This window comes from Mobula birostris, chromosome 7, assembly GCF_030028105.1.
Source record: "Mobula birostris isolate sMobBir1 chromosome 7, sMobBir1.hap1, whole genome shotgun sequence".
Classification (NCBI taxonomy): Eukaryota; Metazoa; Chordata; class Chondrichthyes; order Myliobatiformes; family Myliobatidae; genus Mobula; species Mobula birostris.
In genome coordinates, this window is record NC_092376.1 from 16723843 (window position 1) to 16748706 (window position 24864).

The following is a 24864-nucleotide window of genomic DNA, read 5'->3' on the forward strand; positions in this document are numbered from 1 at the left end:
CTAACAAAACTGAGTCGGTATCGTACTCTTTACTTTGGGAAACTTTAAAAGCTTACTTGAGGGGTCAAATAATATCTTATACTTCACATGCCAATAAAGAGCATAGGAAGGAAATGCAAGTGTTATTGTAATCTATTTGGGACCTGGATAGAAAATACTCTGAGGCACCCACTGCGGAATTATATAAAAGCCTGGTTGATTTGCAAGTGGTTTAATCTTCTATCTACAAACCTATCAGAACAATTAATTCTCAAGACACGTGGCCTCTATTATGAATATGGTGACAAGGCGAGCCAGCTTATGGCTCATCAGTTGAAACGTCAAGCTGCATCACGACTTATTCCCCAGATAAGAGACACGCACCAGAACTTGACAAGCAATCCAAAAGAGATTAATAACATCTTTGCAACTTTTTATTCCTCTCTGTATGCCTCAGAGTTCCCCTCAGATAAAACAAATATGGAACGTTTTTTTAGATAATTTGGAAATACCAACTCTTGAACCAGAGGAAGTGGAGAACCTAGATCGGGCTCTTGGGCAGGAAGAGATTAATAATGCCATTATGGCTATGCAGAGTGGTAAGTCCCCAGGTCCTGATGGTTATCCAATAGAATTTTATAAGAAATTTAAGGATAAACTTATACCGGTCCTTCTGGAAGTGTTTCAGGAATCTTTGGAAAACGGCTCCTTACCCCCTTCTCTTTCACAGGCAGCTATTTCACTACTTCTTAAAAAGGACAAGGACCCGACTCAATGTGGATCATATCGCCCCATCTCACTTTTGAATCTGGATGTGAAAATTTTGGCTAAAGTGCTTGCATGTCGTTTAGAACGTCCCCTTCCCAAGATAATTTCAGATGATCAAACAGGTTTTATTAAAAATCGTTATTCTTTAAATGTTAAAAAAAAAGAACCCGCATTTACCACCTCGTCTGGCAGCTCATTCCATACTCCCACTACTCTCTGTGTGAAGAAACCCCCCCCTAATGTTCCCTTTAAACTTCCCCCCCCCCTCACCCTTAACCCATGTCCTCTGGTTTTTTCTCCCCTTGCCTCAGTGGAAAAAGAGGCTGGAGGAGAATGGCTAGACTGGTTCAAGCTGACAGGAAGGAACCAGTAACTCATATAACCACGTGTTGCAACAGTGGTGTGCAGGAGAGACCACAAGACCATAAAATATACTGTAGGAGCAGAATTAGGCCACTTAGCCCGTCGAGTCTGCTCTGTCATTCCATCATGGCTCATTTATTATCTCTCTCAACCCCACTCAAGAGCATCTGTCAACGCACAACACATTGAACCTTGAAGTGGATGAGCTCCAGCCTCAGGACGTGTGCTCAGTGGCTACTTTATTAGATACAGCAGCTGACTAATTAAGTGGCCATGGAGTGTAAACCAGAATAAAAATTTAACATCAGCAATCATGATCATGGAATTATTAGATTATTGCTAACTAGATCCACTGTTTTTGCATGATCTATATGTGAAGTAAATAAGTAAAGTCATCCGTTAGTCTTGCGAGACCATGGATCTGCGCCTGGAAAGTCTTCACTCTCCAGGGCGCAGGCCTGGGCAAGGTTGTATAGAAGACCAGCAGTTGCCCATGCTGCAAGTCTCCCCTCTTCACGACACCAATGTTGTCCAAGGGAAGGGCATTAGGACCCATACAGCTTGGCGCCAGTGTCATCGCAGAGCAATGTGTGATTAAGTGCCCTGCTCAAGGACTCAACACGTTCCCCCGGCTGGGGCTCAAACTCACGACCTCCAGGTCACTAGTCCAATGCCTTAACCACTTGGCCACGAGCCCACACATGGATTCTAGATTCTTGATTTCTGAACTGTCCTATAAACTCACAGTAGCATGTTACAAAAGCTGTTAGAAGTTTTGTCTCTTACATCAAGGAACCCGGGTTCAAGTCTGGTCGTGTGTGTGTGTGTGTGTGTGTGTGTGTGCGTGTGTGTGTGTCTGTGTATAGTTTCTGCATAAAAGTTTTAATGCTCCGGTTTCCTCTCACTTCTTCACTCAGAGGCTGGTGCGAGTGTGGAACAAGCTGCCAGCGGAAGCAGTGGATGTAAATTCACTTGCAACATTTAAGAGAAGTTTGGATTAAGGACATGGATGACAGGACATGGAGGGCTATGGGCCAAGTGCAGATCATTGGACTAGGCAAGATAACGATTTGGCATGGACTAGATGGGCCAAATGGCCTGGTTATGTGCTGTAGTGTTCTCTGACTTCATGACTCTATGCCTCTATCCCAAAGCCAGACTAACTGACCTATGTGCAGCACCGTAGTGTAGCAGTTACACTATAGTGTAGCTTTACAACGCCATTTGGGGTTCAATTCTTGTCACTATCTGGAAAGAGTTTCCCCTGTGACCGTCTGGGTTTCCTCTGGGTGCAGTTTCCTCCCACATTCCAAAGAAGTACAGATTAGTAAATTGTGGGCATGCTATGTTGCCAGCTGTCCCCAGCACATCATCGAACTGTGACACAAATGACACATTCACTGTTTGTTTCAAAGTTTTGATGTATGTGTTGCAATTAAAGCTCATCTTTAAAATTACTGGAGTGCAGCATAGGACTTGGGGGAGCTGACTGGAATTTTGATTGAGTATCTCGGCCCAAAACAACAACTCTTTATTCCTTTCCATAGATGTGGGCTGACCCACAGAGTTAGTCCAGCATTTTGTGTGTATTACCCTGGGTGTCATGTTAGCATAGTGGTTAGCACAACATTTTACAGTACAGGTGACCTGGTTCACTTCCCACTGCTGCCTGTAAGGAGTATGTACGTTCTCCCCATGATAGCATGAGGTTCCCCTGGGTGCTCTGGTTTCCTCTCACAGTCCAAAGACGTACCGGTTGGTAGGTTAATTATTAATTGTAAATTGTCCCGAGATTAGGATCGAACTAAAATTGGGGGAAATCGCTGGGCTCTGCAGCTGGAAGGGCCTATTCCGCACTATATGTCAATAAATAAATAAAATTGAATCAGTGCAGAATTAGTGTAAATGGGTACATGATAGCCAGCAAGGACCTAGTGGTTTATAAGGGGTTGTTTCCATGTTGTATGACTCCATGAAAAGGCAAAGAGGAATTTAGGGATGGAAAATTAATGGTCTTTACCATTCATGTTCTGTGATCAAATAGCCAAACTTAACGCAAGTGATTCTTTTTGCCTTAGTGCGAACGTTTTCCATTTTGAAGGTGGACAAAAGCTCCCAAACTGAGGATGGTGTAATATTATCTCCAACCTAACTCCTTGATAAATATTAACCTGTCATTCTTCAGTATATCAAAAGCAGTGAGGTCCAAACGCACCAACAGCACCCTGAACAATGGAGTGTTCTGGGGTGCTTCAAGGGAAGAATGTCAGATAAAATTTAGCTTTGACTCATGCAAAGAGGCATTAGCAGAGGCTTCATCAGAGTCATAGCTTTTATGTGTCTCAAGATAAGGTGGTGAGTTGGAAAAATTCAGAAAAGAAGTTCCTAAGACATCGAAGTACAGCAGATTCTGGTGGGCCACGTTTATCGGGACAGCTTCTTATTTGGGACAACTCTTAAAGAACAAAAACTAATCAGGTAAATTGCTGGGATTCCCTTTGTTTATATGATGCACAATGCCACTTCATTGGGGCAGGAGACAGCTAACAAACAGATTTTAATTAGTGGCAGTCATGTGCATTTGTGTGGCCATCAGATGCCACACTGTGCTTAAAGCAAGAAGATTTTAAATAGTGTCATTTGCATGCACTTGTGTTCAAAAAGCAGGGATATTTGTCATTGATAGTTGATGAGAAATAAGCAGTAAGACAATTCAGAACCATTTTGCTGACTGCAATTTCAAGCTTTCAGGCTTAGACATGCCAGACATGGCCAGATGTGCTGATGAAACAATTTCACTGCTTCAAGTTAGGAGCAACAAAAAATTTAAGGTATTGACAATCTTCTTGAATGTTACAATGAAAATGAAGATTTAGAGGATACAATCATTGATAGCATTGTCTGAAGGCAGATCATTATCTGTATAAGGTGTCTGTGCTGATTATATTTATTGCATACACTGGATGAATTCCTCCATTGATAACTATTAGGAACTAATACACAGATTTATATTACTGTGGTACTATTGGTTGTATTCTAATTTCTCCTGCATTTCATTTAAGTACATTGTTTTTTACTTGGATTGTCTTTTTTATATTTTTTAACTATTTCCATGAAACTTCATATAATTGGGGCAGCAGTTTAATTGGGCCAAAATATGCTGATCCCAATGTGTCCCAATTAACTAGAATCCACTGTAATTGCTAATGAGGTGGAGTGAGAGGATATTGGAAAACTGAGGTTTAAGAAGCCTTTATTGAAAGCAAAGTGCTGGAGACACTCAGCATGTCATCTGAAATCCTAACTTTTTGTTTCTCTCTCAATGGATCCTGTCTGAACTGAATATCTCCAGCACTGTCTGTGTCTATTTTGGTTTCCAGCGTCTGCGGCTTTCTTTTCCCAAGCATTGGTGGAGGAGCATAGAGACCTTGAAAGAATGCAAGATGTCAAGAGAGAAAAGGGCTGTAACATGGAGGAGATTAACCATGGAGCTTAAGTTGAAAAGTGTGCAGAGGAGATTTATAAGGATGTCACCAGGTCTGTGAGTTATGGAGAGAGGTTGAGCAGTTTGGGTCTTTCTTCACTGGGGGGAGGGGGGGGGGGACCTTATAGAGGTGTTGAAAATCATGGGGGGATAAAAATAAGTGAATGCACACAATCTTGTTCTCAAGGTTGGGCAATCAAGAACCAGATAACAAAGGCTTAAAGAGAGATGGGACAAATCTAATAGGAATCGGAGGGGTAAGTTTTAACTCAGAGAGTGGTCCGTGTATGGAGTGAGCAGCCAGAGGAAGTGGTTGAGGCAGGTACATAAACAACATTTAAAATGTACTTGGACAGGTTCATATATAGGTGAAGTTTAGAGTGATGTGGGACAAACATACCTCCAAGAGGACCACAGCCTTGCCATAGGGTTTGGAGGGTTGCAGGCCTCAACGACCCTGAGAGCTATGTTGGCTGGAGTCAGGGCCTTGTGCTTTGGCTCTTGGTAGGATCACCCATCCCAAAAGGTTCAAAAGGTAGAGGCCAGAATAAGTGGGTTTGGGGATTCAACTCAGGGCTGACAACCCTGACAGATCGAAGAAAAAATTACTACAGAAACAGCAATGGAGAATCCTTCCATACTGTGTGCAACAATATGCACGGGAAGAGATGGAGGACTTCCACTGCTGCCCTAGATGACAGCAGCGTAACGGGCAGTAAATTAAAGGGACAAACATAGGCAAACGGGACAACCTTTGATGTGAGTCTTGGTCAGCACGGGCAAGTCAGGCTGAAGGGCCTGTTTCCATGCTCTGTTACTTTATCATTCTGATAGTTGAATAGCACGATAAAAAAAAATTAAATGTCACGCTTTGCTAGAACAATTTTCAACGTAGATTACTGAGCACTTGGATGAAATCTTCAAAGAGCCAGTTGTACTGTTAAACTTTATTAAAAATATTAATCAAAGACGTGACGAAACAGAGATGTACCTGGCCATGCAGAAGGTTGGGAAGCAAACTAACCCACAGGTAGGAAGGACATGGGTCCAGTAACCAGGTGCAAAATAACATTTATATAGAACATAGAGCACTACAACATAGTACAGACCCTTCAGCCCACAATGTTGTGCTGACATTTTAACCAACTTTAAGATCAATCTAACCCTTCCCTCCCACAGAGCCCTACATTTTTCCATCACCTACGTGCCTATCTAAGAGTTTCTTAAATGTCCCTAATGTGTCTGCCTCCACCAACATCCTTGGCAGGGTGTTCTAGGCACCCACTACTCTCTGTGTAATAAATTTACCTCTGACATACCCCCTGTACATTCCACCAACACCCAAAAACTATGCTCCCTGGTATTAGCTATTTCCACCCTGGGAAAACGTCTCTGACTATCTGCTTCATCTGTGCCTCTTATCATCTTGTGCATCTCTATCAAGTCACCTCTCATCCTCCTTCATTCCAAACAGAAAAGGCCTAGCTTGCCCAATCTGAGCTATGCGCTCTAATTCAGGCAGCATCCTAGTAAATATCCTCTTCACCCTCTCTAAAGCTTCTACATCCTCATATAATGAGGTGACCAGAACTGAACACAATACTCCAAGTGTGGTCTAATATAGAGGAACATTACCTTGTAGCTTTTGAACTCAGAAGTTGTCATTTCTCTGAACAATTTCTTTCAGCAAACATTTTCAGAAAAGAATACATGGCAATATTCAGTCACTTACCTCCAAGATCAAAAATGCTGGTAAAAGCTGAAAGATCAAATGCAGTTACCACATCCTTCCCACAAATGTTCCAGGTTGAGTTCATCAGCTGCATAAACTTCAGCGTCTCCTCTTCAGACCTGTTGCATCATTGAATTAATTTACTGGAGTTGCTTTAAGAATGCTAATGCTACTCGCAAGCTATTTCGTACTATTTTAATTATAATTTTAATGAACAACAGCTTCTATCCTGCTGTTACCAGACACTTCAATGGACTTCTTGTATGACAAGATGGACTCATCACCTCACAACCTGTTACGATCTTGCACTTTATTGATAGGCCACACAAGCCCTTTCTCTGTGACTTTTACACTTTATTCTGCATTGTTATTGTTTTAATTTGTTTTATCTCAGTGCACGGTATAATGATTTGATCTGTATGACCAGTATCCAAGGCAAGTTGTACTATCAAATTTTTTGGTACCTGTAAGTAGCAGGGTATCTTGTAATTATCATTGTATCTTAGTACATGTGACAATGATAACCCAATACCAATACCCCATTTAAACTTAAAGGCTAACAGCTAATTACCAGACAGGAGAATTGTCCATAGGATATAGGAGCAGAATTAGGCCACTTGGACCATTGTGCCTGTTCCACCATTCTATCATGGCCGATTTATTATTCCTCTCAACCCCATTTTTCTGCCTTCTCCCTGTAACCTTTGACAACATTACTAATCAAGGACCTACCAACCTCTATTTTAAATATGGCCGATGACTTGGTCTCCATTGCCATCTGTGGCAATGAATTCCACAGATTCACTAACCTCTGGATAAGGAAATTCCTCCTCATCTCTGTTCTAAAGGGATGTCCCTCTGTCCTGAGGTTGTGTCCTCTGGTCCTAGACTTCTCTCTACTATAACAAACATCCACCCTATCTATCCACTCTTTCAATAATCGATGAGGTTCCTCCTCATTCTTCTAATCTCCAGTGAGTACAGGCTCAGACCCATCGAACACTCCTCAAACCCTTTCATTCCTGGAGTACTTTTTGTGAACCTCCTCTGGATCTCTCCAATGTCAGCAGAGCTTCCCTTGCCACTGTACATGTGATAATAATACACCAATACCTAATTTAAACTTGATGTCTAACAGCTGAATAACAGACAGAACTGTCCAAGAAAAGAATGAACTGCAGAGCTTTCTTTTTAAGGCTCCCTCAGAACCATAAAATTCTTAGAGCACACGAAAGGTCGTTTGACTTACCAAAATTCCTCCTCATTTGCCAATCAAGTTCCCTCATAAGAACATAAGGAATACAAGCAAGAGTCGGCCATCTGGCCCAGTGAACCTGCTTTGCCTTTAAGTAAGATCATGGCTGATCTGTCTGTAGGCTCAGCTCCAGAACCCTTAATTCCCCTGCTATGCAAAAATCTATCTAACTATGACTTAAATATACACTCAATGGCCACATTATTAGGTACACCTGTACACCTAATATGAAAATATCTAAATAGGCAATCATGTGACAGCAACTCAATGCATAAAAGTGGTCAAGGGGTGCAGTTGTTGTCCAGACCAAACATCAGAATGGGGAAGAAATGTGATCAAAGTGACTTTGACTGTGGAATAATTGTTGGTGCCAGACAGGGTGGTTTCAGGATCTCAGAAACTGCTGATGATCTGGGATTTTCACACACAACCGTCTCTAGAGTTTATAGAGAGTGGTGCTAGAACAAAAAAAAATCCAGTAAGTGTCAATTCTGTGGGTAAAAATGCCTTGTTAATGAGAGACATTGAGAGGAGAATGGGCAGACTGGTTTAAGCTGACAGGAAGGCAACAGTAACTCAAATAACCACACGTTACAATGCCGGTGTACAGAAGAGCATCTCTGAATGCACAACACATTGAAGGTTGAAATGGATGGGCTGCAGCAGCAGAAAACCACGAACATACACCTAGTGGCTACTTCATTAGGGGCAGGATATAGCTAATAAAGTGACCACTGGGTGTATTTAATGAGGTGACCTCTATGCGTCTCAGGGTAGAGAATTCCACACATGCACTACTTTCTGAGGAAAAACAGTTTCTCTGTGCGGGTTATCAGTCTACCACTGAAAGCTATCTACTGGAGCACTTTGTTTGTGTACCTATTAGATGAATGAACACAATAAGTGGAACATTGTATGTCAGTCTCACATTAAGATGATGAAATACTCTATCAATTTTCTGGAAACTGTTTTGATATTCATTTGTCAGGGAATGCAAAGAGTATCACAGCAGTGTAGAGAGACTAGCACATACCTGTAGAGAGCCTCAAAGATTTCAGTTGAAGAGATTCCAAATGCTCGTTTATATTGGCTTTTCCCTTCCCTGAAGTAGAATATTGAAAGATCAGTTCTCGCTGAAATGATGGATCAATACCTGTAAAAAGCATTCATATCCAAGATATTTACCAGGAGTACTGTGAATGCAGGGCCCTTGGCATTATCAATGATCCCTCCCATCGCTCCAGTAATCTTCATCAGGCAGGAGGTACAATAGCATTCAGACAAGGACTGTTAAAATGGGAAAGAGCTTCTTCTCCCCCATACTGTGAGACTACTGAACTCCCTGCCACCAACCAGGTCTCATCACGTATGAAGCGCCAGTATACTGTTACCTTTTAACTCATGTTATAAATGCACCTTATTATTTAAAAATTTACTAGTGGTAGTATTATTTTGTATTGTGTGAGAGCTGTATGTACTGTGTTGTGCACCTTGGTTCGGAGGGACATTGTTTCCTTTGGTGGTACAGTACCGCAGGGTTCAGTGCTGGGACCGCAGCTGTTTACAATATATATTAATGATTTAGATGAGGGAATTAAAAGTAACATTAGCAAATTTGCCAATGACACAAAGCTGGGTGGCAGTGTGAAATGTGAGGAGGATGTTATGAGAATGCAGGGTGACTTGGACAGGCTGGGTGAGTGGGCAGATGCATGGCAGATGCAGTTTAATGTGGATAAATGTGAGGTTATCCACTTTGGTGGTAAGAACAGGAAGGCAGATTATTATCTAAATGGAGTCAAGTTAGGAAAAGGGGAAGTACAACGATATCTAGATGTTGTACATCAGTCACTGAAAGCAAGCATGCAAGTACAGCAGGCAGTGAAGAAAGCTAATGGCATGCTGGCCTTCATAACAAGGGGAATTGAGTATAAGAGCAAAGAGGTCCTTCTGCAGCTGTACAGGGCCCTGATGAGACCACACCTGGAGTACTGTGTGCAGTTTTGGTCTCTAAATTTGAGGACGGGCATTCTTGCTATTGAGGGAGTGCAGCGTAGGTTCACAAGGTTAATTCCCGGGATGGTGGGACTGTCATATGTTGAAAGATTGGAGCGACTGGGCTTGTATACTCTGGAACTTAGAAGGCTGAGAGGGGATCTTATTGAAACATATAAGATTATTAAGGGATTGAACATGTTGCAGGCAGGAAGCATGTTCCTGCTGATGGGTGAGTCCAGAACCAGAGGCCACAGTTTAAGAATTAGGGGTAGGCCATTTAGAATGGAGTTGAGGAAAAACTTTTTCACCCAGAGAGTGGTGGATATATGGAATGCTCTGCCCCAGAAGGCTGTGGAGGCCAAGTCTCTGGATGCTTTCAAGAAAGAGATGGATAGAGCTCTTAAAGATAGCGGAATCAAAGGTTATGGAGATAAGGCAGGAACTGGATACTGATTGTGGATGATCAGCCATGATCACAGTGAATGGTGGTGCTGGCTCAAAGGGCCGAATGGCCTACTCCTTCACCTATTGTCTATTGTCTATTGAAATGACAATAAACTTGAACTAAGGCGGTTCTTAGGTTTCTGGGGGAAAACCAAGTTCTTCTTTTTCTGTCATGCCAGATGTACTTATGTAGAATCATCTACTACAAGAGGATATTGCTCCATGGAGTCCATGCCAGATTTTTGAACAAACTGTCCAATCATTGTCACCTCGATCCTACACCATAGCGCTTGCAGAATTTTCCATATCAATATTGGTGTGCACTCAGCCTTTAGAAAACTCCTGTATAATCTGCATTCACTACAGAGTGAGACCACTCTTGAGTATTATGTGCATCTCAGGTTGCATATTTATAATTCAAACTTCAAAGCTGAAAGTGTATTTATTATCAAAGTATGTATACTATGTACAACCTTGAGATTTGTCTCCTTACGGGCAGCCACAAAACAAAGAAACCCAATTGAACCCATTAAAGAAAAAGATCGTCAAATACCCAATGTGCAAAAAAAAATGAACAAATTGTGCCATAGAAAGTAAGCAATTAACAATTAATTGAGAAGCTAGTAGTTTTGTTTGCTGCCAGTAAGTCATTGCTATGTTTCACCAGTGTCATCTTGAACAGACACAAAATACTGGAGGAACTCAGCAGGGCAGGCAGCATCCATTGTTTATAAACCTACCGTTTCCCATGGCTACCTTGACTATACTGCTTCTCACCCTGTCACCTGTCCTTTTTCTCAGTTCCTTCATCTCTGCTGTATTTGTTCCCCAGATGAGGCTTTCCTTTGCAGGATATCAGAGATATCCTCCTTCAAAGAAAGGGGTTTCCTTCTTCCATCATATATGCTGCCCTCACTTGCATCTCCTCCATTTCTTGGGCATTGGTGCTCACCCTTCACACCACCTTAACAATGAAAAAGTTCCTCTTGCCCTCGCCTACCACCCAATTAGCCTCCACATCCAACACATCACTCTCCATAACTACTGCCATCTCCAAAGGGATCCTGCCACCAATCACATCACCAATCGCCAACCTACCCCTCCACTTTCTTTCCACAGGGATCGCTCCCTCTGTGACTCTCTTATAAATTCATCCCTCCCCACTAATCTTCTTCCCAGCACTTGTCCCTGTAAGTAACAGAAGTGCTACTCCTGCCCATTCACCTCCACTCAGGGCCCCAAACAGACCTCCCAAGTGAGGCAAAGCTTCACTTCCGAACCTGGTTTTCTCGCCATCTGACAAAACAATTTCCATTTCCTTATGGCATTAGTTCCATTCAATCTATGTCACCCCTCAGAGCAATCTCAACAAGGATTGAAGGTCAGATGTTGGAGGCTTTGTGTGTGTGAGTGGGTGGGTTGGAAAGGGAGCTTGTTTTTCTGTTGTTCTTGTCTTATGTTGCTGTGTTGCTTGTGGTGATTTGCTGAACAATGTGGGCATGTTATGATGCTGCCGGATGTGCTGCCCCCAGCACGTTTTTAGGTTGTGTTGGTTTTTAATGTAATCACCATATTTCACTGTACATGTGATAAATAAATGAATCTGAATCCGTACATTTCTGACCCCCACACCTACAGTATTCCCCTGTATGTTTCTTACATACCCATTTCCTACCTTCCTCTTTCCCTTAATGCCCAGCAGCCAATTGACCTGCCAACAAGCACATCTTTGGGATGTGGTGGATGGGGGACTGGGTGGAATTTGGAGCAATTCTGCATTTAACGTACAAACCCTGCACTGGAAATCAGTGGAAAACCCACATCACTGTAGTAGAGATCTCTACGCCAGCTACAAGGAGATGTTAGAATGTGACAGCAGTAACCCTGTCCTCATTGACAAGTGTCTTGGCTTACTAGCACAAAGATAAGACCATAAGACATAGGAGCAAAGTTAGGCTATTTGGCCCATCGGCTCCACCATTCCATCATGGCTGATTCTGACGTCCCAGTGTCAGGAGCAACACACAGCAAGGAGGGTTCTCGCAGGTCGGCGACGTTCATTAAAAAAGAGAGCTTCTTGGGCATTTGGTGTCATTCAGGCGATTGGAGCAGCGCGGAGACAGAACAGCCCATAAAAGAACAGGATGGACAAGCAGAGCGGCCATTGTTGGGAGTGGGCCAGTGCTGGGAGTGGGAGTGTCAGGCTTTGAATCAAAGGAGGCTTCGGCTCGGAGGAGACGTTGTCTCTGGGTAGGTTGTCCAGGTAACTTTCTGTTAAGTTTCCCTTTCTCCTTCCTGTGTCAGGGCTATTTGGTGTAGTTCAAATGGCCATTGTGTGTTCATGCCAGATGTTGGAACTACATCTCTGTGAAGGTCGTCCAGCTGCAGCTCCTTGAAGACTGTGTTGGGATTTGGAGCAGCAGCTGGATGACCTTCCACTTGTACGGGAGAGTGAGGAGATCATCGATTGGAGTTTCAGGGAAGTATTCACCCTTAAGTTGCAGGAGGCAGGTAGATGGATGACTGTCAGGAGAAGGAATGGGACAGTGTATAGGCAGTTAGTGCAAGAGTATCCCTGTGGCCATTCCTCTCAATAATAAGCATACCGTTTTGGATGCTGTTTTGGGGGATGACCTCCCAGGAGAGTGCCAGAGAGACCAGGTTACTGGCACTGAACATGGGTCCGTGGTGCAGAAGGAAAGAGGGAGAAAAGGGGAGTGGTAGTGATAGAGGACTCTTCCTCTGACTATTGAGTCCCCTATCACTGTGGACATGAACGAGACTGTCATGATCCAGTCCGTGAAGTCCGCATTCCGGTCCACGGTCCGGTCTGTGGACTCAGGACTCCGGGTCTTCCAGCTGTCCCTCGTTTAAGTTAATCACAGGTACCTGATACCCATCTTTGGGCTTGCAATATAAGTAGCCTTGGGGTTGAGTGGGGACTGCTGGGTTGTCTTGTCAGTCCCCCTTTGAGCAACCTGCTGATGGAAGGCTAGTGAAACTGTTTGATCTCTAGGCCTGGTTGGAATTCCACTGCTTCATGGAGCCTTGTTGCCACTTGTTGGAGTGGTCTTTGCATTATGGATTTGGCTGTTTCCTGGGCCAGCTGAGAGGCTGTCAGCTAGGTATGGATCTGGCTGTTTCTATAGCCAGCTGAGGTACTGGCTGAAGAGCTACCTTGGAGCAGAGATGGAACTGTCTGTTGTTCTTTGGTGTTTGTTTCTTCTTGTCCTTGCCTCTGTGGGGTAAGTCAGGCTGTTCTGCCATTGCCCTGTGGGGGGCCATGTCTTGTCCTTGCCTCTGTGGGGTAAGTCAGGCTGTTCTGCCATTGCCCTGTGGGGGGCCATGTCTTGTCCTTGCCTCTGTGGGGTAAGCCAGGCTGTTTTGCTGTTGCCCTATGGGGGGACCTGTCTTGTCCTTAACTCTGTTGGGTAAGTCTGGCCATTCTGCCATTACCTGATGGAGAGACCTGTCCCATGGTGTGGAGATGAAGTTGAGTCCTGGCTTGTCATAGGATAAGTCCTGGCTCTATGTCTATGTTCTGTCCTGTCTCATGTTTGTGTTGTGTTAAAGATGAGTCCTGGCTTGTTGAAGGATAAGTCCTGGTTCTATGTTGATGTTCAGTTCCCAGTCTGTGTCTCAGCTCTAGTCTCTGAGTTATCAGCCTCTGCATTTCAAGATGAGGATGCCAAGCTCAAGACCCAAGACCCCAGCCTCAAGCCATGTCATGTCCTTGCCTGGTTCTGGGGTCTGAGCCTGAGGCAAGACCCAGGTTCTGTGTCCTTGTCCAGTCTCTGGCTCAGAGTCCAAGCCTTGTCTCTTAGAACATGGTTCCTAGTCCTGGTCCTGCTTTCCCTAGCCCAACTCTGTGTTCTTGTCCCTGCTCCTTGCCTGAATCCTGTCATGTCCCTACTCAAGTCAAGTCCTGTTCCTTGTACTTCATGTCTGTGTCTTACATTTGTGTCTGTTCCCAGCACCTCAATACGACAGAGACATCTAGATGGTATGTTGCCACTGAGGTACCAGGGTCAGAGACATCTTGTATCCTATCCACAACATTTTGGAGTGGAAGGGGGAGCAGCCAGATGTCTTGGTACATATTGGAACCAACAACATAGGAAGACCGAAGAGGTCTTGGAGAGAAAATTTAGAGAGCGAGGCAGAAATCTGTGAAGCAGGATCTCCAGGGTAGCAATTTCTGGATTCCTACTTGTGCCATGCACCTGGTGAGGGTAGAAACAGTGATTTAGCAGATAAATGTGTGGCAGAGAAACTGGTGAAAGGAGCAGGTTCTTGGAGTATTGGGATCTCTTCTGGGGGAGATATGACTAGTACAAAAGTGACAGGTCGTACCTGAACCCAAGAGCGATCAATATTCTCATGGGCAGGTTTGTAAGAGCTGTTGCGGAGGGTTTAAACTAATTTGGGGACGGGCAGAGTGAAGGGACTTGGGATAGGATGGATGGTAAAAAAGCAAAGATGGTGTGCAGCCAGACTGTCAGGCAGGGCAGGCAGATGATAGGACAAAATTGCAGCCAGCAGGGTGAATATCAGTGCATTAGGGATGCAGAATCAAAGGGCAGCAAACACAGTTGTCAAAGTGTTATATCTCAATGTACGGAGTTTAAGAAATAAGGTGGATGATCTTGTTGCACTACCACAGACTGTCAGGTATGATGTTGTGGCCATCGCTAAATCATGGCTGAAGGATGGTTGTAGTTGGAAACTAAATGTCCAAGGTTACGCATTGTATTGGAGGGATAGGAAGGTAGGTAGAGGGGGTGGTGTGTGTCTACTGGTAAAAGGTGGCATCAAGTAATTTGAAAGATCTGACATAGAATAGGAACATCTTGAATCTTTGCGGCTTGCATTTAAGAAACTGCAAGGGTGAAAGGAGCTTGATGGCAGTTATACACAGGCCTCCAAACAGAAGCTGGGATGTGTACCACAGATTACAGTAGGAAATAGAAAAGGTGTGTCAAAAGAACAATGTTATGATAGTCATGGGAGATTTTAACATGCAAATAGATTGGGGGAAAATCAGGTTGGTAGTGGATCTCTCGAGTGAATTTATAGAATGCCTGAGATGGTATTTTAGAATAGCTTGTCATTGAGCCTACTCTACACTGAATTGGGTGTTACGTAATGAACCAGTAGTGATTAGGGAGCTTAAGGTAAAGGAACCCTCAGGAAGCAATGATCACAATATAGATAGATACATTATTGATCCCAAGGGAAATTGGGTAATTGATTGAGTTCAACTTGAAATTTGATAGGGAGAATATCAAGTTTGACATAGCAGTATTTCAGTGGAGTAAAGGAAATTACAGTGGTATGAGAGTTGGCCAAAGTAAATTGGAAAGAGTGCTGGCAGGGATGACAGCAGAGCAAAAACAAGGAAGTACTCAAATGGCAAATAGTTCAAACGTGGCTGACAGGGAAAGTCAAATCTAATGTAAAAGCAAAAGAGGGCATACAACAAAGCAAAAATTAGGGGGAAGATAAAGGATTGGGAAGCTTTTTAAAAACCTACAGAAAGCAACTAGAAGAATCTTTAGGTGGAAAAAGATGAAATATAAAAGCAAGCTAACAAACAATATCAAAATTGATAGAAAAAGCTTTTTCAAGTAAAAATTTAAAGAAATGAGAGTGGATAATAGGACTGCTAGAAAATGAAGCTGATGAAATAATAATGGGGGCAAGTAGATGGCAGATGAACTAAATGTGTCTTGCATCAGTTCCACTAGTAGTGTACCAGGTGTTGAAGAGTGTGAGGGAAGAGAAGTGAGTGCAGTTACTATTACAAGTGAGAAGTTGCTCAGAAAGCTGAAAGACATAAGGGTACATATGTCACCTGAACTGCACCCTAGGGTTCTGGAAGAGGTAACAGTAGAGGTTATGAAGGCATTACTAATGATTTTTCAAGAATCATTGGACTCTGGCATGGTTCCAGAGGACTACAAATTTGCAAATGTCACTCCACTATTTAATAAGGAAGGGAGGCAGCAGAAAGGAAATTGTGGAGCAGTTAGCCTGACCTCAGCAGTTGGAAAGATGTTGGAGTTGATTGTTAAGGATGAGGCTACGGAGTACTTGGTGACGCTGGACAAGATAGGAAAAAGTCAGCATAGTTTCCTTAAGGGAAAATCGTGCCAAATGAACCTGTTGGAATTCTATGCTTACAAAGTCAAGAGCACAAAGTATTACAGGAAAGTTACTAGCATGGTTAGGGCATTGGCTGACTGGTAGGAGACAGCAAGTGGGAATAAAGGGATCCTTTTCTGGTTGGCTGCCAGTGACTAGTGGTGTTCCACAGGGGTTGGTGTTGGGACCACTTCCTTTTTTATGCTGTATATAAATGATTTAGATGATGGAATAGATGGCTTTGTTGCCAACTTTACAGATGATATGAAGATTGGTGGAGGGACAGATAGTGTTGAGGGAACTGGAAGGCTGCAGGAGGATGTAGACAGAATAGAGAATGGGCAAGAAAGTGGCAAATGAAATACGAATTTGGAAAATTCATGGTCATACACTTTGGTAGAAGAAATAAATGTGCAGACTATTTTCTAAACGTGGAGAAAATCCAAAAATTTGAGATGCAAAGGCACTTGGGAGATCTTGTGCAGAACACCCTAAAGGTTAACTGGCAGATTGAGTTAGTGGTGAGAAAGGCAAATGCAATGTTAGTATTCATTTCAAGAGATCTAGAATATAAGAGCAGAAATGTGATGCTGAGGCTTTATAAGGCATTGGTGAGGCCTCACCTTGAGTATTGTGAACAGTTTTGGGCTCCTTATCTAAGAAAAGATGCATTGGCCTTGGAGATGGTCCAGCGGAGGTTCACAAGGATGGTTCTGGGAATAAAAGGGTTATGATATGAGGAACATTTAATGGCTCTGGAACTGATTGGCCGTGCAATCAAAGGTTATAGAGAGAATGCCAGGTAGTGGGGCAGAGGAGGGGAAAATAGGATCAGTCATGATTGAATGGCAGTGAAGACTTGATGGGACAAATGGCCTAATTCTGCTCCTATGTCTTGTGGTCTTTTCATTTCTTAGATAAGGGACCCAAAGCTACTCACAAAACTCCAAGTACTGTTTGTCCAATGTCTTGAGCCTCAGCATTACATCCTTGCTCAAATGTTGGTAGGCTTGACTATGACTAGCAGCTCCTGCATCTTCAACAATCATTTGTAGTCCACCTTGTTTTAATGCATCTGGATATATGAACTCAAATGTAATAGAAACATTCTCAGAAAATGTAAATTTCCTAAGACTTTCTTACCTTATTGCATCAGTAATGTAGGAAAAACAATGGTAAATGGTTTGTGAATAGTATGCCATTGAATAATGTAGTGTCTTGGGACTCGTCTTCGTCAGGTAGATTCTGGACAAATCTGTATTACTGTACAAGGCTGTACATTGAAGAAAAAAATATATGCTTATGCACCCTGTGACCATTTTATTAGGTTCACTTGTATATCTGCAAATATCTAATCAGCCAATCATCTGGCAGCAACTCAATGCATAAAAGCACATAGACATGGTAAAGAGGTTCAGTTGTTGTTCAGACCAAACATCAGAATGGGGATGAAATGTGATCTAAGTGACTTTGACTGTGAAATAATTGTTGCTGCCAGATGGGGTGGTTTGAGTATCTCAGAAACTGCTGATCATCTGGGATTTTCATGTACAACAGTCTCTTGAGCTTACAGAGAATGGTGCTAAAAGCCAAAAAAAAAAATAGTGAGTGGCAGTTCTGTGGACAAAAACATCTTGCTAATGAGAGAGGTCAGAGGAGAATGGCCGTACTAGCTCAAGCTGCAATTCAAATAACCACACATTACAACAGTGGTACAGAGAAGAGCATTTCAGAATGTACAACACATCAGACTTTGACGTTGGTGGGCTGATGCAACAGAAGGCCACACCAGTCCTGTACCTGATGGCCACTGAATATGTAGTTGGCATAATTTGATTTAGAGCAGCTGTTTGCAGCCTAGGGTCCATGGACACCTTGCATTGTGGTATGGGTCCTTGGCATTATAGAAGTTGAGAACTGCAGATTTAGAGATGTAGTGGTGTGGTGGACAGTTGTCCATGGTTACAATAGGATCTAGATCAACTGGGAAAACAGGCAAAGGAATGGCAAAGGGAATTTAACTGAGACAAGTGCAAACTGAAGCACTGTGGGAAGTTAAACTAGGGCAGGATTTACAAGGGAAATAAATGGGCCTTGGGATGTTACAGAACAGATAAGGAGTAAAGGAAAAAGTTTCCTGAAACTGGTAATACAGGTAGACAAAGTGGAGAAGAAGGCATCTGGCTTGCTTGCTTTCATCATATGGGGAACTAAGTACAAGAGTTGAGACACCATGTTATGGTTGTATACGGTATTGGTAAGAACACACCTGGACTATTGTATGCAGTTTTGGTCTGCACATGACATGATTAAGACCATCAGATATAGGAGTCGAATTAGGCCACTGTTTCATAGAAACATAGAAACATAGAAAATAGGTGCAGGAGTAGGCCATTTGGCCCTTTGAGCCTGCACTGCCATTTATTATGATCATGGCTGATCATCCAACTCAGAACCCCGCCCCAGCCTTCCCTCCATACCCCCCTAACCCCCATAGCCACAAGGGCCATATCTAACTCCCTCTTAAATATAGCCAATGAACTGGCCTCAACTGTTTCCTGTGGCAGAGAATTCCACAGATTCACCACTCTCTGTGTGAAGAAGTTTTTCCTAATCTTGGTCCTAAAAGGCTTCCCCTCTATCCTCAAACTGTGACCCCTCGTTCTGGACTTCCCCAACATTGGGAACAATCTTCCTGCATCTAGCCTGTCCAATCCCTTTAGGATCTTGTACGTTTCAATCAGATCCTCCCTCAATCTTCTAAATTCCAACGAGTACAAGCCCAGTTCATCCAGTCTTTCTTCATATGAAAGTCCTGCCATCCCAGGAATCAATCTGGTGAACCTTCTCTGTACTCCCTCTATGGCAAGGATGTCTTTCCTCAGATTAGGGGACCAAAACTGCACACAATACTCCAGGTGTGGTCTCACCAAGGCCTTGTACAACTGCAGTAGTACCTCCCTGCTCCTGTACTCGAATCCTCTTGCTATAAATGCCAGCATACCATTCGCCTTTTTCACCACCTGCTGTACCTGCATGCCCACTTTCAATGACTGGTGTATAATGACACCCAGGTCTCATTGCACCTCCCCTTTTCCTAATCGGCCACCATTCAGATAATAATCTGTTTTCCTATTTTTGCCACCAAAGTGGATAACTTCACATTTATCCACATTAAATTGCATCTGCCATGAATTTGCCCACTCACCCAACCTATCCAAGTCACCCTGCATCCTCTTAGCATCCTCCTCACAGCTAACACTGCCACCCAGCTTTGTGTCATCTGCAAACTTGGAGATGCTGCATTTAATTCCCTCATCCAAGTCATTAATATATATTGTAAACAACTGGGGTCCCAGCACTGAGCCTTGCGGTACCCCACTAGTCACCGCCTGCCATTCTGAAAAGGTCCCGTTTATTCCCACTCTTTGCTTCCTGTCTGCTAACCAACTCTCCACCCACACCAATACCTTACCCCCAATACCGTGTGCTTTAAGTTTGCACACTAATTTCCTGTGTGGGACCTTGTCAAAAGCCTTTTGAAAATCCAAATATACCACATCCACTGGTTCTCCCCTATCCACTCTACTAGTTACATCCTCAAAAAATTCTGAGATTCGTCAGACATGATTTTCCTTTCACAAATCCATGCTGACTTTGTCCGATCATTTCACTGCTTCCCAAATGTGCTGTTATCACATCCTTGATAACTGACTCCAGCAGTTTCCCCACCACTGACGTTAGGCTAACCAGTCTATAATTCCCTGGTTTCTCTCTCCCTCCTTTTTTAAAAAGTGGGGTTACATTAGCCACCCTCCAATCCTCAGGAACTAGTCCAGAATCTAACGAGTTTTGAAAAATTATCACTAATGCATCCACTATTTCTTGGGCTACTTCCTTAAGCACCCTGGGATGCAGACCATCTGGCCCTGGGGATTTATCTGCCTTCAATCCCTTCAATTTACCTAACACCACTTCCCTACTAACATGTATTTCGCTCAGTTCCTCCATCTCACTGGACCCTCTGTCCCCTACTATTTCTGGAAGATTATTTATGTCCTCCTTAGTGAAGACAGAACCAAAGTAACTATTCAATTGGTCTGCCATGTCCTTGCTCCCCATAATCAATTCACCTGTTTCTGTCTGCAGGGGACCTACATTTGTTTTTACCAGTCTTTTCCTTTTTACATATCTATAAAAGCTTTTACAGTCTGTTTTTATGTTGCCTGCCAGTTTTCTCTCACAATCTTTTTTCCCCTTCCTAATTAAGCCCTTTGTCCTCCTCTGCTGAACTCTGAATTTCTCCCAGTCCTCAGGTGAGCCACTTTCTCTGGCTAATTTGTATGCTTCTTCTTTGGAATTGATACTATCCTTAATTTCTCTTGTCAGCCACGGGTGCACTACCTTCCTTGATTTATTCTTTTGCCAAACTGGGATGAACATTTGTTGCAGTTTCTTCAAAGAATTTCAACAGATTTGTCGGGCAAGATTTTCCCTTGAGGAAACCATGCTGACTATGGCTGATTTTTATCACGTGTCTCCAAGTACCCCAAAGCTACATCATTAACATCGACGCCAACATCTTCCCGACCACTGAGGTCAGACTAACTGGCCTATAATTCCCTTTTGCTGGTGAACGTAGCAGGCCTGGCCTGCTGCGTTCACCAGCAACTTTGAGTGTTGCTTGAATTTCCAGCATCTGCATAATTCCTGTTTATAATTCCCTTTCTTCTGTCTCTCCCTTGAAGAGTGGAGTGATATTTGCAGTTTTCCAGTCTTCTGGACCACTCCAGAATCTAGTGATTCTTGAAAGATCATTACTAATGCTTCCAAAATCTCTTCATCCACCTCTTTCGGAATCTTGGGATGTACACCATCTGATCCAGGTGACTTGCCTACCTTCAGACCTTTCAGTTTCCCAAGAACCTTCTCCCTAGTAATAGCAACTTCACACACTTGTCACCTAACACTCCTGAATGTCCAACATACTGCTAATGTCTTCCACAGTGAAGACTGATGCAAAATACATATTTAGTTTGTCCACCATTTCCTTGTGTCCCCCCATTAATACCTCACCAGCATCATTTTTTATCAATCTGATATCCACTCTTGCCTCTCTTTTACACTTTATGTATCTTAAACTTTTGTTATCCTCTTTAATATTATTGGCTAGCTTACTTCTATATTCCATCTTTTCCTTTGTTACATGCTCAAGGAGATCTGTTTTTTTTTTTGTGAGAATGCTGTAATGGTTTTTTGGAGGTCACCTGATGTGATTTTCCTGCTGATGTGAGGTCACGTGATGACATGTGCCCCGTGACTATATAAGGGTTGACCCAGGTGACGCAGTTGGTTTTTGAGTTTGTAGATTTCCATGTAGGACATGCTGTATCTCTGTTTCTGTTGCGTATTTGTTTTTGGTGACGCAGTTTCATTTTTAAAACAGTTGTGCGTTCTGTTGCAAAATACCTTATTATTTGGACTGGAAATTTGTCACTGGATGTGCCAACTTGCTCAATTCCAACAGTATCAAAGGATGGAGAGAAGTCAGCATTGTTTGGCAGTTTAATAAAGGATCGACCTTATTGAATCTTCGTTGGAGTAGCAACCTGCATCGAGATAACTCTTGCCAGAAAGAGCAAGGAGTTCATGCAAAAAGGTGCTCTCTCTCTAAAGGAATTTAAGGTCAGTCAATTTAAACTGTTTGTTTTTGGCATCATGAATGCTGTGGACAGAACCAGCAGTAAAATTGCGTCTGTGAAGAAATCCTCCTTCAGAGAAGTCTCTCCCAATTGAACGTGTAAATCTGTTGGACTTTCGAAGTTATCACTTTAGGAACTATATCTGACTGTATCGCTTTAAGAACTGTTTTCGCATTTAACGCTTTAAGAACCAGAGCCGAGTGGCAAGTTGGTGAACAGCTGCATATCTGTTAACTTCCAGTTAAAGTTTTCCTTTTTTTTTTACCTTATCGTTTATCTGTGTTTAATAAATGTTTGGTTATTTTTATATAACTTGTCTTGATTGATATTCATTGTTGCTGGTTACGTAACACTTAATGACTTTTTGGTAGCCTTCTGTTGGTTTTTAAAAGCTTACCAATCCTTTAACTTCCCTCTAATTATTGTATGCCTTCTATTTGGCTTTTATGTTGGCTTTGAGTTCTTGTTAGCCATGGTTGTGTCATCTTACCTTTTAGAATGCTGCTTTTTAGGATGTATATATCCTGTGCCTTCTGAATTTCTTCCAGAAACCCTGGCTACTGCTGCTCTGCTGTCATCCCTGCCAGTGTTCTTTCCAATTAATTTTGGCCAGTTCTTCTCTCGTGCCTCTGTAATTCCCGTTACTTTACTGTAATACTCATACATCCTACTTTAGCTTCTCATTCTCAAATTTCAGGGTGAATTTGATTATATTATGATCACACTCCCCTAATTGCTCCTTCACCTTAAGCTCTCCAATCAATTCTGGTTTCTTGCACAACATCCAACTCAGAATAGTCGATCCCTTTGTGGGCTCACCAATGAACTGCTCTAAAAAGCCATCTTGTAAGCATTCTAGAAATTCCCCCTCCTGGGATCCAGCACCAACCTAATTTCTCAATCTACCTGCATATTGTAACATTGCCCTTTTGGTATGTATCTTCTATCTCCTGTTGTAATCTGTAGATCATATCCTTACTACTGTTTGAGCATCTGTACCTATCTCCAATTATGGTATATTTACACTTGTAGGTCTTTAGTGTTACCCACAGCTATTCAACACCTTCCAACCCTACGTTACCTCTTTCCAATGACTTGATTTCAACTTTTACCAATAGAGCCACTCAACCCCTCTGCCTACCTGCCTGTCCTTAAGCTCCCAGCCAGAGGGCCCAAAAAAGATTTACAAGGATGTTGCTGGAACTAGAGGGCTTGAGTTATGACAGGAGACTGAGAGACAGGTTAAGCTGGGACAGTTCTGCTTGAGTGAAGGAGGCTGAGGCACGATCTTATTGATGTTTATAAAATCAAGAGAGGAATAGATAAGGTGAATGGTCACAGCAGTTCCCCTCCCACACAGGATAGGAATGACAAAAGTTAGAAGGATGGGTTTATGTGAGGGGCAAGATTTAAGTGGACCTGAGAGGCCTATTGTTCAGACAAACTGTAGTAGGTATATGGACTGAGCTTCTGGTGGAAGTGGTAAATCACAATGCTAAAAGACATTTGGACAGGTAACATGGATAAGAAAGGCTAATACCAGGGGTTCCCAACTTTTTGTTTGCCATGGACCCTTACCATTAACCAAGGGGTCTGTGGACCCAGGCTAGGAACCCTTGGCTTGGGGAGATATGGGTCAAACATTGGCAAATGTGATTAGCTCAGGAAGGCAACTTGGTCAGCATGGGCAAGTTGGGCTGAAGGCTGTTTCCATGTTGTATAACTCTCCAAATCTATAAAGTGAGGTAGCAGAAGGTTTACAAAACAGACAAGTGATTTTTTTTTTACCAACAATTTGGATGGTTTTCAATGTCATTTCTAAGTTTCTGATTTTTAAGTAAAAGTGATCCACAGTAAAAATATAACATTTTTTGTGAAAGCCTAATGCTTTGTGCTTATTACTGAGGCTGGTTGTGCAATGTAGTGACAGAAAATGGAGGGGAAAAATTAGATTGATCTTAGTTGGTTAAGAGGTTGGCACAACATCCTGGACTGAAGGATTGTGACGAAATGCTCTAATTACTATATACTTAATTGAACTAGAAGTGTCAGAAACCTATGAATCCTACTAGAAATCAAAATTTTAAAAAATCTCTGTAATCATCCCCATTCACCCATAGTCTTTCCATGACCATGATTGTTCTTGGCAATTTTTTCTACGGAAGTAGTTTGCCATTGTCTTCTGGGCGGTGTCTTTACAAGACAGGACACCCCACCTGTTATCAATTTACTTCAGATTGTCTGCCTGGTGTCAGTGGTCACATGACCAGGTCTTGTGATAAGCACCAGCTGCTCATGTGACCATCCACCAGCTGCTCCTATGGCTTCATGTGACCCTGACTGAGAGGGTGGGGTAAGCAGGTGCTACACCTCACCCAAGGGTGACCTGCAGGCTTGCAGAGGGAAGGAATGCCTTGCCCCTCCTTTGGTAGAGATTTATCTCCCCTGTCAACACATAACCCAATGGCCACAGTATTAGCTACATCTGTACACCTCATTAATGCAAATATTTAATCAGCCAATCATGTGGCAGCAACTCAATGCATAAAAACATGCAGACATAGTCAAGAGGTCCAGTTGTTGTACAGACCAAATATTAGAATGGGGAGGAAATGTAATCTAAGGGTATTTGACCGTGGAATGATTGTTGGTGCCAGATGGGGGTGGTTTGAGTATCTCAGAAACTGCAGATCATCTGGGATTTTCAAGCACAATAGTCTCTAGAGTTTACAGAGAATGGTGCGAGAAACAAACAAAAAAAAAAAAAAAATCCAGTGGGTGGTAGTTGTCTGGGTAAAAGTACCCACTTAGTGAGAAAAGTGAGAAGTCAGAAGAGAGAGAATGGCTAAATTGGGTTCAAGCTCACAGAAAGGAAACAGTAACCCAAATAACCACGTGTTACAAGAGTGGTGTGCAGAAGAGCATTTCTGAATGCTCAACACATCAAACCTTGAGGTAGAAGCAGAAAACCACAAACATGCATTCAGTGACAATG

General features: G+C 42.8%; 1 protein-coding gene across 1 annotated transcript in view; it reads right to left on the reverse strand.

Annotated features, from left to right (window-relative positions):
• Nucleotides 1-24864, reverse strand: part of asmt (acetylserotonin O-methyltransferase) — a 46810-nt gene that overhangs the window by 16148 nt on the left and 5798 nt on the right. The window contains exons 3-5 of the mRNA XM_072264227.1: nt 17311-17440; nt 8615-8683; nt 6327-6445 (exon numbers count right to left, since the gene is read on the reverse strand). Of these exons, the coding sequence (XP_072120328.1) occupies nt 6327-6445; nt 8615-8683; nt 17311-17440 (318 nt within the window). The remainder of the gene's footprint in view (nt 1-6326; nt 6446-8614; nt 8684-17310; nt 17441-24864) is intronic.